The sequence below is a fragment of the Lissotriton vulgaris genome, chromosome 1_1 (genome assembly GCF_964263255.1).
Source record: "Lissotriton vulgaris chromosome 1_1, aLisVul1.2, whole genome shotgun sequence".
Classification (NCBI taxonomy): domain Eukaryota; kingdom Metazoa; phylum Chordata; class Amphibia; order Caudata; family Salamandridae; genus Lissotriton; species Lissotriton vulgaris.
The window spans coordinates 1320356343-1320372059 of record NC_141685.1 but is presented as its reverse complement, the minus strand read 5'-3'; the positions used below and the strand labels follow the sequence as shown (position 1 = coordinate 1320372059).

Genomic DNA, 15717 nt, shown 5'->3' with positions numbered 1-15717 from the left:
CCCCTTGCAGCCTTTGTTTCCAGGTGTCCATTGACTTCAACGGTGTATCGCTCGAGGCTACCATTCCGTCCAGCCCTGCCACACCGGGACACGCCAGGGCAGGTAAACCTGCTGGTGATTCTTTGGTCAATAGCCCACTTGCACCTTAATTTCAAAAGCACACCCAAGCTTCGAATACAAGTATTGTTTGCAATATGTCTTTCCTCCCATAGGATAACATTACCATGTTCGAGGCTCATTCCTCAAAAACGTTATTTGTGTATTTGATTGTTTTCTTGTAAAATTCATAACTTCAAGAGGACTTACCTGAATCCAATTATCTTGGTGTCTAAAATATATAAAAATGTGTTATTTTTATAAATTGGTCTTGGAATGCATCTTGAGTGTGTACCACTTATTGACTCTGTGTGCAACAAATGCTTAACACTCCCCTCTGATAAGCCTAAACTGCTTGACCACACTACCACAAATAGAGCATCTGCGGTTATTAAAGTAAACCCTATAATCCAATAAGAGTCTTCTAGATTTTTGTATGGTGTGCCCTTACATTGGCCCACTAAATTTAAAAAAACTTCCTACGCATTTGAAGTACTTGTTTGTTTTTGTGTGTTCCATTTTGTGCCTAAAAGCCACATACCAGTGCTAGTGCGTTTGCAGCGATTAATCAGCCTTTTGTATATCTGTCTGGGGTAAGAGTGAGACCACATTTCCTCAGTTCCTCAGGCTGGAGCACTTTGATGGTCGGGAAACACTGTTGTGAACTGCTGCCCAGTGTAAGATGGAGGGAGTCTCGGTGTTGAGAAGAGAGGACATTTTTGCCTTCAGATAGTTTTGAAGGTTTTTGATCATTTTTGGTCCTTCATTTGTGAACGTAAGAAGTTTAAGAGCTGTGCACCCATGATCTGAATTGCTTTGCTTCCTTGAGTTTTCTAAATAAACCTTGTTTGTGTGGTCAACTTTGCATTGAAGAGACCTGGAATACTCAAAGATTGCAAGTTAACACTAATTTCCAAATCATACTTTACTTGTTGTCCACAATCTATTAAATGTACCCTAAGAATGGCTCTACTTTGAGGAGGAAGGGATGGAGGGAGAATACCTATACCAGGTCCAGACTCTGGAAGTCAATATGCCTACATTAATCCCCTACAATTCATTATAATGACCACATTTCTCTTAATCTGCCCTAGATCTATGTCTCGTGTACATATTCTGCTTTGGTAATAAGGCAGTTGAAGCCATTTTGTTCTCTATGCATTACGTTACCCTCCAAGTTAAATGGAACTTGGTCACCACTAGCAAATGCATGTTGGATACATGGCTCTGCTGAAATGTGCAGTTAATCCCTTTGGCGTTTGCTTCTTTCTCTTGCAGGTTAAAAATGAAGGAACCCAGAACTGCCTTGATGTTGGTGAAAACAATCACGGAGGGAAACCACTCATCATGTACCCCTGCCATGGAATGGGAGGCAATCAGGTATGTGGGGAATAGTGAGTGGGGTCGAGCAATAAAGCCACAAAATGTTTATCCTTGTTGGGTTAGCTGGAATGTGGTCCGACATGGCTGTGACCGGGGCTGGGCAGTCTATCTATCCTGGGCCGCATACTTGTCTGGTGCCACCCTGCAAAATGTCTAGATATGCATCATCAAAGAAGGCCTAGCCCACATTTGTGATGTATTAACAATGAGAAGATTGTATTTGGTACCAAATCCCCCAAAATCCATGGGCCTTGGTCTAGCAAAGATAAAGTTGAAGGAACAACATTGATGAGGGACCCCCATGGAAGTGCTTGGTTTGCTGTGGCACAAACCAGAGCTTTAAAAACTCTCAAAGAAAAAAACGAGCAATCCTGTTTACAATGGAGGATGGAGTAAGTGCTCTGTTTGTGCTGCCTGGGCAGGGAGCAGCAAATAGGCAGACAGTGCACAAGAGTCAATTGCAGAGCAAGAAGAGGTTACTACCCTGGCTGACATAGAGTGAAATGAGAGGCCAGGACATTTTTCTATCTTGGGGTACAAATCCACAGAGACTTGTTAGACAGAAAATATAAGACCTACAATGGAAGTAATGTGAGATGGGCTTTCATTTTGGAAAATGCTACCCTGGTCAACAGCAAGGAGGTTTACACTATCGAAGGTGGTTGCCCTGCTACGTTTATAGTACTGCTTTGCAGGTCTACATGTGTGAATCCTTAGAAATCATCAGAGATTTAGACACTGTATTTAAACACTAAATTTGGATTGCTGAACGGCGCAGGGTGGCTTTGTCCAAACTCCGGCTCCCAGCTGCAGATGGAGGACTCCGAGTCCAGCTTACAAACTATATCATCTAGGAGTGTAGCGGCAATGAACAAACACATTAATGGCTGGATGGACAGGCGAACAGAGAAACAGTCAGGGGGGCCACAGATGTTCCCACATTACTGGTATTGACAGATTTTACTCTTCAGACTCAAGAGCGAGGGACAGCTGTTGAGACAATTGGGAGTTCTCAAATATTGCTGGATGTGCTGCCTGCAAGGACACGCACATGGGCATTTTACACAGTTGGAGTTCCACTAATTGGATGAATTGTCCTACAACAGAGTGAATTGGAGGGGTTAGCTGAATTGAGAAAAAAACAGGCTTGCAAGTATTAGTAACTTCTATGGAGGAGGTGCCATATGGGAATTCCAAGACTAGCCAGGCACGTAGAGATACAAACTTGGACACAACTGTAGAGTTTGCTAAATGCCATGATCTGACAGATATTGGGGGCAAGCGTTGATGAACCACCCACAATTAAAGGGCTTGATATACTCTGCACAACTACTGGAAGAACTAGAGCGGTCTATTATATCAAGCACTCCATGATCAAGACAAACAAATATTGGTTAGCCTGCTGGTGAAATGGGTCACACAGATCTTGGTAAGGACCTAGGTGATGAAGACTGGGTGCATATTCTAAATAACTCCACAAGGAGTTCCAGAAATACCCAAATTATTTTGATTCACTTCAGTTGCTTGCACGGAATATCCATCACACTCAAGGGAATCACTAGGTTTCGCCAGGTCAGGGATATCAGCACAATGCTCTAGATGTGGGTGTGAAGTCTCACACTTCTGGAATATGTTCTGGAACTGGGCTAACTTGAAAACATATTGGGAGAGGCCGTTTAACTGTACACTTGACATCTGCCTCCTGGGCCTACTCGTGCCCCAAGACTAAAAAGGTCTCTAAAAGATTTATAGACCCAGGGCTAATATTGGCCAAACTGCTGATAGCAATGACCTGGAAAGCAAGAGATGGACCCCGTTTGCGCAAGTGGTGACGGGATGTGATGTGATGGACGGATTTTGAGAGCATCTTCTACATGTGGAACCAAGAGGGGGATGAAGAAACCTGACTTTGCATAGATGTGGGACATGGTAATATCTAGATTTGTAGGCAGTGACACAGGTAATAGATGATCAGACCACTGAAACGTGGAAAGGGCCACAGGGATAGGCAAGTATTGGGGCGGTATTTACGGTGATTAGTATGCATTGCAGATCAACTACTATAAACCTATAACCACAGCACTATAAGAACTTCAGCAGGGAAATGAATAGAGACGTTATCTACTTAATGCTAACCCCAGGGACTCGGTTTACTAGTGTTTTTCCAAACAACACCAGTGACAACAAATTTGTCGAAAAAGACAAATCATAAAATTGGTGAAAGAGCAGCAAATTGCTTAAACATATTGATACTATTTGAGCAATATGGCACTGATATTGAAAAATTATTGTCTGATGCACTACTTATTTTTCTGAAAATAATAAAATTGTGTTATTTAAAAAAAAAAACGGAGGAAAGCAGGGATGAAAAGATACAAGGAAGAATTAGATAAAGAGACAGGAAGTGTAGGGTAGTGGAAGAAATAGGCATTGGTGGCAGGCCCGGCTCCAGGAATTTTTATTTGGGTGGGCCAAGGGTACATTTGGGTGGGCCACTACCATCCCAATTTGTCACTTCTGGAGGTAGTCTACAAGCCATAGATTACATCATATCTACTTGTCAAAAGTCACTATGATACAAGGATTGCTTCTGTGTGTATACAGAACATGTGGAGAGTTATTTATTGGGGCCCCACCACTGACCTCTTTCTCTGTAGATACCTTTACTCCAACCATCCAATAGTGCACTCCATCTCTTCATAGCCCCTCTCCCTCATGACCTCCGCCTCAGACTCCCTCACTACCACCCTCCACCAGTGCCCCCCATCTCTCAGTATCTTCCACCCTCCCCCCAAGACCTCTTCCTCGGATTCCCTCACTGCCACCCTCCAACAGTGCCCTTCATCTCTCCAAAGACCCTCTCCCTCATGACTTCATCCTTGGATTCCCTCACTACCACCTTCCAACAGCACCCCTCCTCTCCCCAAAGGCCCTCCTCCTTGGATTCCCTCATTGCCACCCTCCACCAGTGCCCCTCATCGCTTCGTAGCCCAGCCCCCCCATGCCTCCTCCTTGGATTCTCTCACTGCCACCCTTCACCAGTGCCCCTCATCGCTCAATAGCCTCTCCCCCCCTCCCCCATGACCTCCTCCTTGGATTCCCTCATTGCCACCCTTCACCGGTGCCCCTCATCGCTCCGTAGCCAAGCCCCCCCCCCTCCCCATGGCCTCCACTTTGGCTTCCCTCACTGCCACCCTCTAACAGTGCCCCTCATCACTCCATAGCCTCTCCCCCTGATGACCTCCTCCTCAGATTCCCTGATTGCCACCCTCCAACAGTGTCATTCATCTCTCCGTAGACCCTCTCTCATATTCGATTTCTTTTGTTGTATAGCGATACTCATAGTGTAGGGTGTCATAGTACTTTACATCATGCACACATTATGTAGAGACAATGAATCATACATGTATGTAAATCAGCCTATAGGGAATGTCACATAAGCCAATGAGTATTGCAATATGTAGGAATCCCATGTCATCCATACTGGTGGGCAATATGTTTTAAGAGGGTTTGGTCTGGAGAAGCACAAACACAGGATTGAAAGCATACCCTAGTGTTTGCGGGGTTGGCTTTACTGATTAAAATGTATATCTGTCAAAACAAACTATAGCAACATTAGAGTAATGAGAGTAGGGAAATTTCTAACTATATTGAAACACACAAAAAAAGTTCTAAGTATACCATTCAGGTTTGTATGCAGCTCTTTGATGTCAGTTTAAAGGTAACTGTCCTATTTTAGCATTGTAACTTCTGTACTGCAAGTAACCCATTGAGCTATCTACATCCACATAAAATACAGTTTATCTGCATTCAAAAATTATGAACAGATAAAATATTGCTTTTTAGTAGTTGTGTCTTACATCAATCATGATAACGATACAACAATATAAATTAAATATGCAAAGCATACACGAAGTATGTGTCTTGCTGGGCTCTCACAGACTTTTATAATATTAACTAATATACACACATCCTCGAAGCATACACAAAGTATATATCTAGCTGGGCCTTCACAGATTTAAAAAAAAACAGAACAATAGCCACACATTCTCTTACCTGCACTGTTCAAACTCTGTGTTACAGCCGGATCTGATATACAGCTGAAGGGGTCAGCCTGACGTCACTGCGAGGGCCAAGGTTCATGTTTGGGTGGGCAAGACTCATGTTTGGGTGGGCAAGGCTCATGTTTGGGTGGGCCTGGCCCACCCTCTAGCCTGATTGGTGGAAACAAGACTAACTGGTCCTGGTATTCGGCAACCCCAGCATTCAGCAGCACCAGCGATGGAGGCCTAAGAAAACTATATAGGTCCCTACACTTGTTTTTTATTGATACAACGAGAGCATGGACTAAGATAACATACATAAAACTGTACACCAAGCCTCAAATAGCAAATAACAATAAACGTCTTGTAAGTGTGTACGCTCTGAAATGCCAATGAAGTGAAATGTTTGGTACCAGGAAAAATAACCAGCATAAAAAAAACATAAGGTGACCCAATTAGTAGACCTTAACGTTTGGGCCTCTCCTTTCTTGTGATGTTCATTGAACTGTCTCTGAAAGGGATGTGTTTTTTTAATCTGGTGAATGAAAGTGGTAATGAGACAGATTTTTTTTAAATCCTAATTTCTATGCTGAGCGGTATTGCTTGATTTAGTCCGCTGTCCTCTAAGTCATCCCACGCAGTTTAAGGGGATTGCTAAAACAGTCTTATACACTGGTCTGTACTGAGATTTTTCCCACCTCTCTTGCAGTACTTCGAGTACAGTACTCACAAAGAACTGCGACACAACATTGCCAAGCAGCTGTGCCTGCGCGCGCCGCGCTCTACGGCCCCCGTCGAGCTCTCTGAATGCCAGTTTCGAGGAAAAGGCACGTCTGTAAGCGGAATGGAGGAGTGGCAAATAACGAGGGTAAGCTTAAGGGGTGTCAGGAGGAGTATGGCATCCCTCCCCCCAGCTCTGTGCTGTTCATTGAAGTGGTTTCACTTGCGTATGGTGGGGTTTTCTATTGTAATGTAATTGCATTTATATAGCGCTTACTACCCCTGACGAGGCGTTGAATCGCTTTTTCCGGCTAGTGGCACGCTACTCCGGAACCCATAAAGGATTAGTATAGTGAAATATGAAAGTAATTTGAGTGGTGGATAGTTTAGTAAGTATTTGGATTCAGAGAGTGTAATATGTAGGTAAGACTGTCACTTTTAGGAATGTTGATGTTATGTGATTCCATACATGTTCTAGAGTTTAGTGTTAGAACATTCTGTTAGTCAGTAGTATCTATGTGGTTATTCAAAGGAGAAGACTTCTTCTGAGAAGTACTGGTCGTGGGTCCTTATATGAATACATACTTCACTTGAATATTGAAGTGTCTACTATGGATTATTTGCAGTGAACCCTTACTACATTTATTGGCGACGGGATTTGTGCACTGGACCCACCGACATATTTGAAATTTGGATTTATGACCTTGGATATATTCAGCAGTTGGAAGAGCTTTGTAATTTGAGGAAGAAGCTCAGAAACTTACTGGGAAATTTAGTAATCGAACTGCTGTGAACTACATGAAATACTTGTTTCTTTACAATTCAAGATCTGGAATTATAATATTACTCCCCAGAGTACTACTGATGTTGCGCCTTTCATTTTATTAACGGGCAGGAAACCTATTTCATCAATCACTCCATCTTGGTTGTTAGGAAAAGTTGGGTGAGGGAACATGTTGAGGAGAAGCAAAAAAATATACAATGTGTTCTCAGAGTGGGTGATTGGGTGTTGGTTAAAAACCCATTAAAGTAAGTAAAGGACAATCTAAATTTACTGAACCTGTAAGAGTTTTGAAGATTATCAAAACATCTGTTTTGATACATAACAAAGAATGGTGGAACAGTAATGCATTGGTCAAAGTATCATCTGAACAAGCTAATATTATTCCACAAAAGGTTAAATCAATGACACCCTGTCATAGACAGGATTGGTTTGATCTTGATAAATTAACAGAATCAAGTCAGAGAGCGTCAGGAACATCTGGATCTGGGAAATGTCGAACATGTTTTTGATAGAGGTGATTCATGTTGCAGGAATGAGTCAGAGTCAGAAGTTTCTAGATCTGTACCTGCTTGTTCCAGTAATATTGCTGGCGGAAGTGGAGAAAATGTTACAAGATGCAGTACACGATTAAGATCCGCTACTACTCATTCCAGAGAGTATGTGTACTATTACATTTTTTTGTTGTTTTTATTTTCATTCTTTGCAGATATTTATATAATCGTATTAGTATTTATTTTATGTTGAATTTAAAAAAAAAGAGGGAGGTGTGTAATATGTAGGTAAGACTGTCACTGTTAGGAATGTTGATGTTATGTGATTCCATACATGTTCTAGAGTTTAGTGTTAGAACATTCTGTTAGTCAGTAGTATCTATGTGGTTATTCAAAGGAGAAGACTTCTTCTGAGAAGTACTTGTCGTGGGTCCTTCTATGAATAAATACTTCACTTGAATATATTTTTTTTTTTTTTTAAACCTTTATTTGTGAAATGCACATTACACAGCGTCTGCCTACAACCCCTCAGGGCCGTCCGCTATGACATATAGTGAAAGAATAAAAAAGGACATTACACTGTTAAAACGATCTCTGAGCGTACATTATAGTGTGGAGCATGGAACCGTAGCAAAAGGATATTAAAGGTTTAATTTTATGATTTTGTCGAAGAAAAACAACAACACACAAACACACGGTATCATACTGGCAAGGGTCATAGGAGGGGGGGGAAGGGAAAAAGGAGTAAATGTATAAAGGAACGCATCTGGCAAGGGGGAGCGAGCATGAAGGAAGAAAGGACGCATAAGATATAGAAAACAGAAAACGGAACGTCAATCATGGGGAGGAGGGGAGAGGAACCTCGTAGTCAAGTGGAGGGGAACAAATATCACCACGGTACGAATTCCACTGAGCCCAAACCCTGGACCATTTCTTGGGACGCCCCCGTGCCTCATGCACCGTCTTTTCTCGAAACATGCACAGTCCATGTTATCCTTCCAGGCACTGAGCAGCGGTGGTCTGGCGGAGCCCCAGAGCTGAGCTATATCCCTCTTTGCAACCATGTTGCCCAGAGTGACCCAGAACGTCTGAGCAGCAGTACAATCCGTAGGCTCCCACACATTAAGCAAGCAACGTCGTGCCTCAGGAAGGAGGGGGACTCCAGTGACACGTCCCATCACATCATGCACCCTAGACCAGAAGGCCGAGACAATCGGACATTCCCACAGAACATGGAGAAAAGTACCATCCATACCGCACCCACGCCTACAACGTCCATCCGTCACAAACCCCATTCGCACCAGACGCATACCAGTCACATACACACGGTGGAGGATCTTTAGCTGGACAAAACGAAGCCGAGCCGGAATAGCCACCTCCTTAGGGGAGGAAACAGCTGACTGCCAGTCCTCATCGTCTAGTTCAAGCCCGTCAGCTGTCCAGGAAGCACGAAGTTTCCCCAGCTGGTCAGCCCTGTTGATAATGAGCTTCTTATATATTAAGGAAATCGTACTATTGGGGACATGGCCGTCTAGGATACGATCCTCCAGGGGGGAGGATTGTGGAATATCAGTACCGGGGGGAAAGACGGAGGACAAGGCATGTCGAACCTGCATATACCGAAAGTGCTCCCTGTCATCAAGCTGGTATTCCAGTTTCAGGGCTTCAAAGGACTTCACAGCGCCCCTGGCCCAAAGATCATCCACCTTGCTGATCCCAATCATGTCCCACCTGTCAAACCCTTTCATCTTCCAAAGGTTGCCCAATCGATCAGAATCATACAATGGCTTCATACGCCTCAGCTTGCCACCCCAGCCCGTAGCCACAGTTGCATCCCTCCAGGCCCGCACTGCACACTTCGTAGGACCCGTAAGGAGACGGATTGGCGACTTCGAGTACAAAGCCCTATTAAAGTTGCCACCGGGCAGTAAAAATGTATCCAAGGCAAAGGCGGGAGCGGGTTCCGATGAGTACGTTGCATGATTAATGGCGCTCAAGTGCGAGGCCCAGTAATAGCGTCTGATATCTGGCAAAGCAATACCACCATCGTACCAGGAAAGGGTGAGCTTAGACAGCGCAATACGGGCACGACCATCCCAGATCAATTGCCGCTGTAGACTCTCGATCTCGCGAAAGTAGCGAGTGGGGACAGGGTCGAAGAAATTCTGCAAGGCATAGAGAAATCGGGGGAGCGACATCATTTTAAAAAGCGCCGCTCGGCCCAATGGAGACAAGGGCAACTCACGCCATCGTCTTACATCTTGTTTGAGTCGGCGGAGCGGAGCATACAGATTTCGCTCATAACGGACCGCAGAAACCATAGAGACATAAATCCCCAAATACTTGAAGCCGTCAGCCGCCACCAAAATTGGGAACCTGCGAGGCAAAGGCGGCAGAACCCCGGCTATGACATAAACACAGGATTTGGTCCAGTTGATGACCAATCCAGAGTTCTTACCGAAGGATGTAAGAACGTCGAAGAGTACGTTCAAGGACTTTTGAGGGGAAGTGAAATAAAGAAGGATGTCGTCGGCATACAGTGAGACGCGATCCTCTAGATCTGGCGTCCACCGGATCCCTTTAATCGAGGGTTCCCACCGGAGCCACGCCGCAAGGGGTTCAAGTGCCAACGCGAATAGGAGCGGGGAAAGCGGACATCCCTGACGGGTGTCGCGGCCCAAAGGGAAGGGGTCAGAGCTTCTGCCATTTACCACAACCTGAGCCAGTGGTTGTTCATAAAGGAGCTTGACCCAGGCAATAAAGTTAGGGCCAAAGCCAAACTTGGAGAGGGCCGCCCAAAGATAAGGCCATTCAATGGTGTCAAAAGCCATCGTAGCGTCTAGAGAGGCCACCACCGCAGGCTCCGTGAGAGTCGCAGCTCTCGCGAGAACACCATGAAGCCTACGCAGATTAAGGGCCGTGTTTCTGTGCGGTATGAAGCCGGATTGATCCGGATGGATCAGGTCACAAATCACCGTCAACAACCGATTGGCCAGAACCTTGGCCAGGATTTTAGGTTCCGCGTTTAGCAGGGAAATGGGGCGATAGGAGGTGCAGCGATCACGAGGCTTGCCATCCTTATAAATGACCACTATTGTAGCTAGGCACTGTTCAAGCGGAAGGATTCCTGCCTCGAACGCGTCAAGAAACATGTTGCGCAGATGGGCGGCCATCTTGTCCGGACAAAGTTTGTAAAGTTCGATGGGCAAACCATTGGGCCCCATCGCCTTACCTGAGCGCAAAGATCGGATAGCGAGGGCAATCTCATCCACCGTAAAGGGAGCCTCCAGAGCCAGGCCCTCTTCTTCCGAGACAGAAGGAAGAGCTATATCACGCAACAGCAGACGGGAATCAGCCTCATCACGATCACTCACCGGGGTATAAACCTTCCGGAAGTGATCAACAAAGCAGTCAACAATCTCACCGGGTCAGACACACTTTCACCAGACTCGCGAACAATAACGGGCACAACACGACTCGCTCTTTCAGCCTTATCCAGCCACGCCAGGAGTTTGCTGGCCTTGTCACCCACATCATACAGCCGGCCCAATTGATTCGCTCGCATCAACTTAGCAGCATCGGTAACACAAGCCTTGTAATCCGCCTGTTTCAGTTCCAAAGTGTGTAACAGCGCAGGCGTGTCATCCCCACCCAGCTCACTTTCAAGCACTGTAATTTCAGTCTCGAGGGCCAGAACGGCCTCCCTCTTAGCCCTCCGCTCAGCAGCAATGAGAGAGAGTGCGGATCCCCGAATGACAGTTTTAAAGGCCTCCCAGAGAACCGTAGGAGAGGTCACCGAACCCACATTTTCATCAAAGTAACAGTCAATAGCCTTCACCATATCTGAGCGGAGCCGGGGGTTCCGGAAGTGCCAGGCGGGAACAGGGGGAACTCTGTTGCCAAAAAGACCACCCACAGAAATCCTGATCATCAAGGGGGAATGGTCCGAGATACCCCGGGGGAGATGACGAACCTCCCGTACCAAGGATAGAGTAGAAGCCAGCATAAAGAAGTAGTCTATCCGAGAGAGGCTGCCATGCGCACCAGAGTGGAAGGTATACTGCGTCAGGGCGGGGTGCAGCGAACGCCAAACATCCACCAGACCAAAAGTCTCAGTCATATCATTGAGCCACATCTGGGACTGCGGCAACACTCTAGGGGGCAGCCGATCACATTCGCCAGACATAACAGAGTTAAAGTCTCCGCCCATGATCAGCAGACCATCAGGGAGACCAAGAAGAGTCTTGCCAAGATCAGCGTATGTGGTGGCCTGCAGCCCCGGGGGAATATACACAACCACTAATACAATTGGCTTACCCTCCCATCTCCCAGAGACAGCAGCATACCGTCCCCGATCATCTAGGATAACATCATCAATCTCAAGGGCCAGGGAGGATTTCACCATTATACCCACTCTCCGGGACCCGGAGGTGAAACCAGCGTGAGGGGCCAATCGATAGCCCCGACGGTCAAGAGCTTTACAGGCATTACCAATCAAGTGGGTTTCTTGAAGGAACACGACATCAGGGGCATGGCGCCTTATAAATTGTAACACAATGCCGCGTTTAATCCTGTCACCCAGACCGTTGACGTTCCAAGAAAGAACCTGCATCTCACCCCATCCCAGGAAAAGCGACCCGATCCAACCCCCTCCCATAACCACAGATCCAGAATACTTGCAATCAGTAACATACCATGAAAAAAAAAAAGAGAAATAACAGAAAACATAAAACACAACCAAGTCCCCAGAAACCACCCCCGAACCAAGAGCCCGTTACAACGCCCCCCACCCTGCACCCCTGCTGACTAGAAAGCCACCCCAAACTGCAGTGTGCCTGTCGCCCCATCTGATCTACACAAAGAACCCCCCGAGGAGGAAGGGAGAAATCACCCGTACCCGCACCACCACGGGCATAATCATAAAGTATACAGTAAAGATTACTCTGTAAAGTTCATAGTCTCAAGTCGGACCACTGGGGGCCCACGTTAAACCTGGGCCGTCGCACCACCTTCCGCACCACCAGGGCCTCCACTCTCGCTCTCATCTTTCGGCAACGAGTCCAACCAGTCACTAGCACGATCCGGCTGATCGAAGAAATAAGCTCGTTCTCTGAACTCAATCCGCAAGCGAGCTGGAAACAGCATGACGTACTTCAGTCCCAGATCTCTCAGACGACGCTTCACTCCAAGGAACCCAGAACGTTGTCGTTGCACTTGGGGCCGTGTTTACGAGCGGCCTGCAGGATAGCGTCTCTGTCCCGATAGTGAAACAGCCTAGCGATGATAGGCCTCGGAGGGCCTCCTGGCTTCACCTGACCACCTGGGAAGCGATAGGCACGCTCAACCGCAAAGAACTTGCTGAGACCTGCTGGAGAGAGTTTAGCGACAATGAGTTCCTCGACCAGTTAATCGATCGAGGCGGCACCATTGTCTTCCGGCACTCCGACCAAGCGTATGTTGTTCCGCCTGGCCCTATTATCGTAGTCTTCCATGCGTTTGAGCAAAAGGTTGTGTGAGGAACGCAGATTCCCTATCTCGGATTGCGCCTCCGCCATGTCCGTCACCAAACTCGATGCCTTTAAGTCCAATGCCTTGACCCTCTCATTCGTCTTGGCCAAGTCGGCTCGAATAAGAGTAACATCCACTGCCACCGTGTCTATCTTGGACACGATGGCCTCGTATTGTTGACTCATATCGGCCTTGAGTCCAGAAATGGCGGCCAACAGGTCCTGAAGGGACACTTCTGAGGAAGACGACATGTCGGTCTTCGGGTCCTCCAAGCCAACACTGGTAGCACCGGGGGAACCTCTCGGTTGGGTATAGCGCTCGATCATATTGGACTGGATCGACCCCCCGCGAGTAATGTTCTTCCTGCGTTTCTCCGCCTCAGGTTTCGTCGCCATGTTGCATTCAGCGCCGGCCGGGGACACCCAGGTGTAGCGGGACGGTGACAAGTCCCAGACCTCAAAAGTCCAGTTTCACGAGAGGATGCCACGGGCCTCCTTGCCAGCACAAAGAAAGAAAGCCGTCGCTGTGAGAGCGGCAGGCCAAGACAGAGTAGGAGGTCCCAAGGAGTCAGAGACGAGAGGGCTGGAAACCGAAAGTGAAAGTGGCACACCACCGGTGGGCCAGATGCCAGGCAGCCGTTGTTGTTGCATTACAGCTCGGCCATACTAGGCAGTTGAGACCCCGGTCGCGTCGGGGTTAGGCCAGAAAGTTGGAGACGATGTAAAAATGGTCCCCGAGGTCCGATTTTGACCAAAAAAGGATCGACAGCATCAGTGAGAGTAGCACTCCAAAAGCCCGTCGAAGTGACCAGGATATCTGCAGGATAGATAAAGAAGGGCGGCGCGGGTCTCAGGAGCTCTCTGCTCACGCGACCATCTTGGATGCCCGCGTAGCTCCTCCCCTTCACTTGAATATTGAAGTCTCTACTATGGATTATTTGTAGTGAACCCTTACTACAGAGGGTTGCATATCAAGGTACTTGCTTTATGCATGGCGAATTAGGACTAAAACTTTAGCTACCCACTAGAACTACTCTTCCTATGGCTATTAAGTAGTTTGGAAACTACTGCAAGTGTCTTCTTTATATAGTTGTTTTTATATCAAATAAGTAGTAAAATATATTTTTATTTTTGTATAATAGTTTTTATATTAATGGTGCTGTAAAATATTTCTTTTTAGAATTGTATTTTAAGAGTATGTTTTTACTTGGTGAAGTAAATTATCATAAATTGATCGAATAAATTACTTACTAAAGATTGTTAGTTCGTCCTTTTGGTATCCCATACCTGGCTACCATACATTTTTTTAGGGCTCGGCCTAGCGTACACTGTGCAGCAGTGTCGCGCAGGCCAAGATCTTATGTTTTTCAGTACTGGGGTTGAACCCGCCTCTCTCTTCCATTGGCTAGCTCCATAAATGGAGGCTAGCCATTGGAAGAGAATGATGTCAATCAGTCTTGGAGCAGATCCGTGGGCGTTTCTGTCTTTTTTTTAAGCCCCGCCCCCTTTGTTTTGCCATTCAGAGGTGGGCCATTCTGGGCGTTTACTTTGTAATGTTTTTTTTTTTTTACAGGGATGTTTTTCGCCATTGCTAGCGTCTCTGTTGCCAGGATGGACGTAGCAATTTCTGTTGCCGGCGATCTCACACACGCCAGGCAGCCCGGGATGTTTTCCTTCGCCGCCTCCCCCTCGCCGCTGGGCTGCACCCCTCCCTCCCTCTCCAGCGGCCATGCTGCCTCGGCTCAACACACACACAATGAAGGCGAGTTACCCGTGTTTCCCACGGCGCTCTGCCCCAGCACCACCAGGCGGACGGTGCGAGCTGCGAGCGGGGGCCAGCCTGACAGAGCGCCGCAGCGGCCGGGGCAGAGGGAAGGGCGAGCTCATGGTGCCCGGGCTCAGTCAGCTGCTCCGTTCTTGGTGCCCTAACATCTCCGTTGCCCGCTGCTTCCTGGACCCCGCTCCCTCGGTCTCTCCTCAGACTCCGATGCGGCAAGCACGCTGGCTCTGGCGCAGCTCTATGTCCCCAGCCTCGGCGCCTGCACCCTTCTTCTGCCCGGATCTCTGCTCTTGGTGTGGCAGTGGGCATCTTTTCCTGCCTGCCGGCCTGGGAGGAGCGGCCACAACGTTTTGGAAAGGCACCGGAGCGCCATAAAAATCACTCGGGCGTCCCGCAGCGGGAAGCCACTTTTGCCAGCCCTAGTCTTTTTCCTCCCCACATCCGATCCCCAGAGGCTGGCTTACTCTTTGCTTTCTCTTTGTATCACATATTTGGATGCAATGACGGAAACAGCAAAATACATGTCGGGCGCCACACTTTGTATTTATGATGTGACTTGTATCACATATTTGGATGCAATGACGGAAACCGCAAAATACAAGTCGGGCGCCACACTTTGTATTTATGATGTGACTTGTATCACATATTTGGATGCAATGACGGAAACCGCAAAATACAAGTCGGGCGGCACACTTTGTGTTTATGATGTGTATCACATATTTGGATGCAATGATGGAAACAGCAAAATACAAGTCGGGCGGCTCACGGATGTGTGACGATACATCACAAACCGTAACAACGCATGGTATTACAACGTAGTTTTAACATCGGAAAAACAATTACATAGCACGCAATTACATCGCATGCCGTTACCACGTGATTGCTGTGTCCCAGATGGTTAGTGGCATTACAA

General features: G+C 47.0%; 1 protein-coding gene across 1 annotated transcript in view; it reads left to right on the top strand.

The window, feature by feature from the left end:
- Positions 1–15717, top strand: part of GALNT6 (polypeptide N-acetylgalactosaminyltransferase 6) — a 244115-nt gene that overhangs the window by 219217 nt on the left and 9181 nt on the right. The window contains exons 9-10 of the mRNA XM_086965922.1: positions 1375–1476; positions 6232–6390. Coding sequence (XP_086822048.1) covers positions 1375–1476; positions 6232–6390 — 261 coding nt within the window. The remainder of the gene's footprint in view (positions 1–1374; positions 1477–6231; positions 6391–15717) is intronic.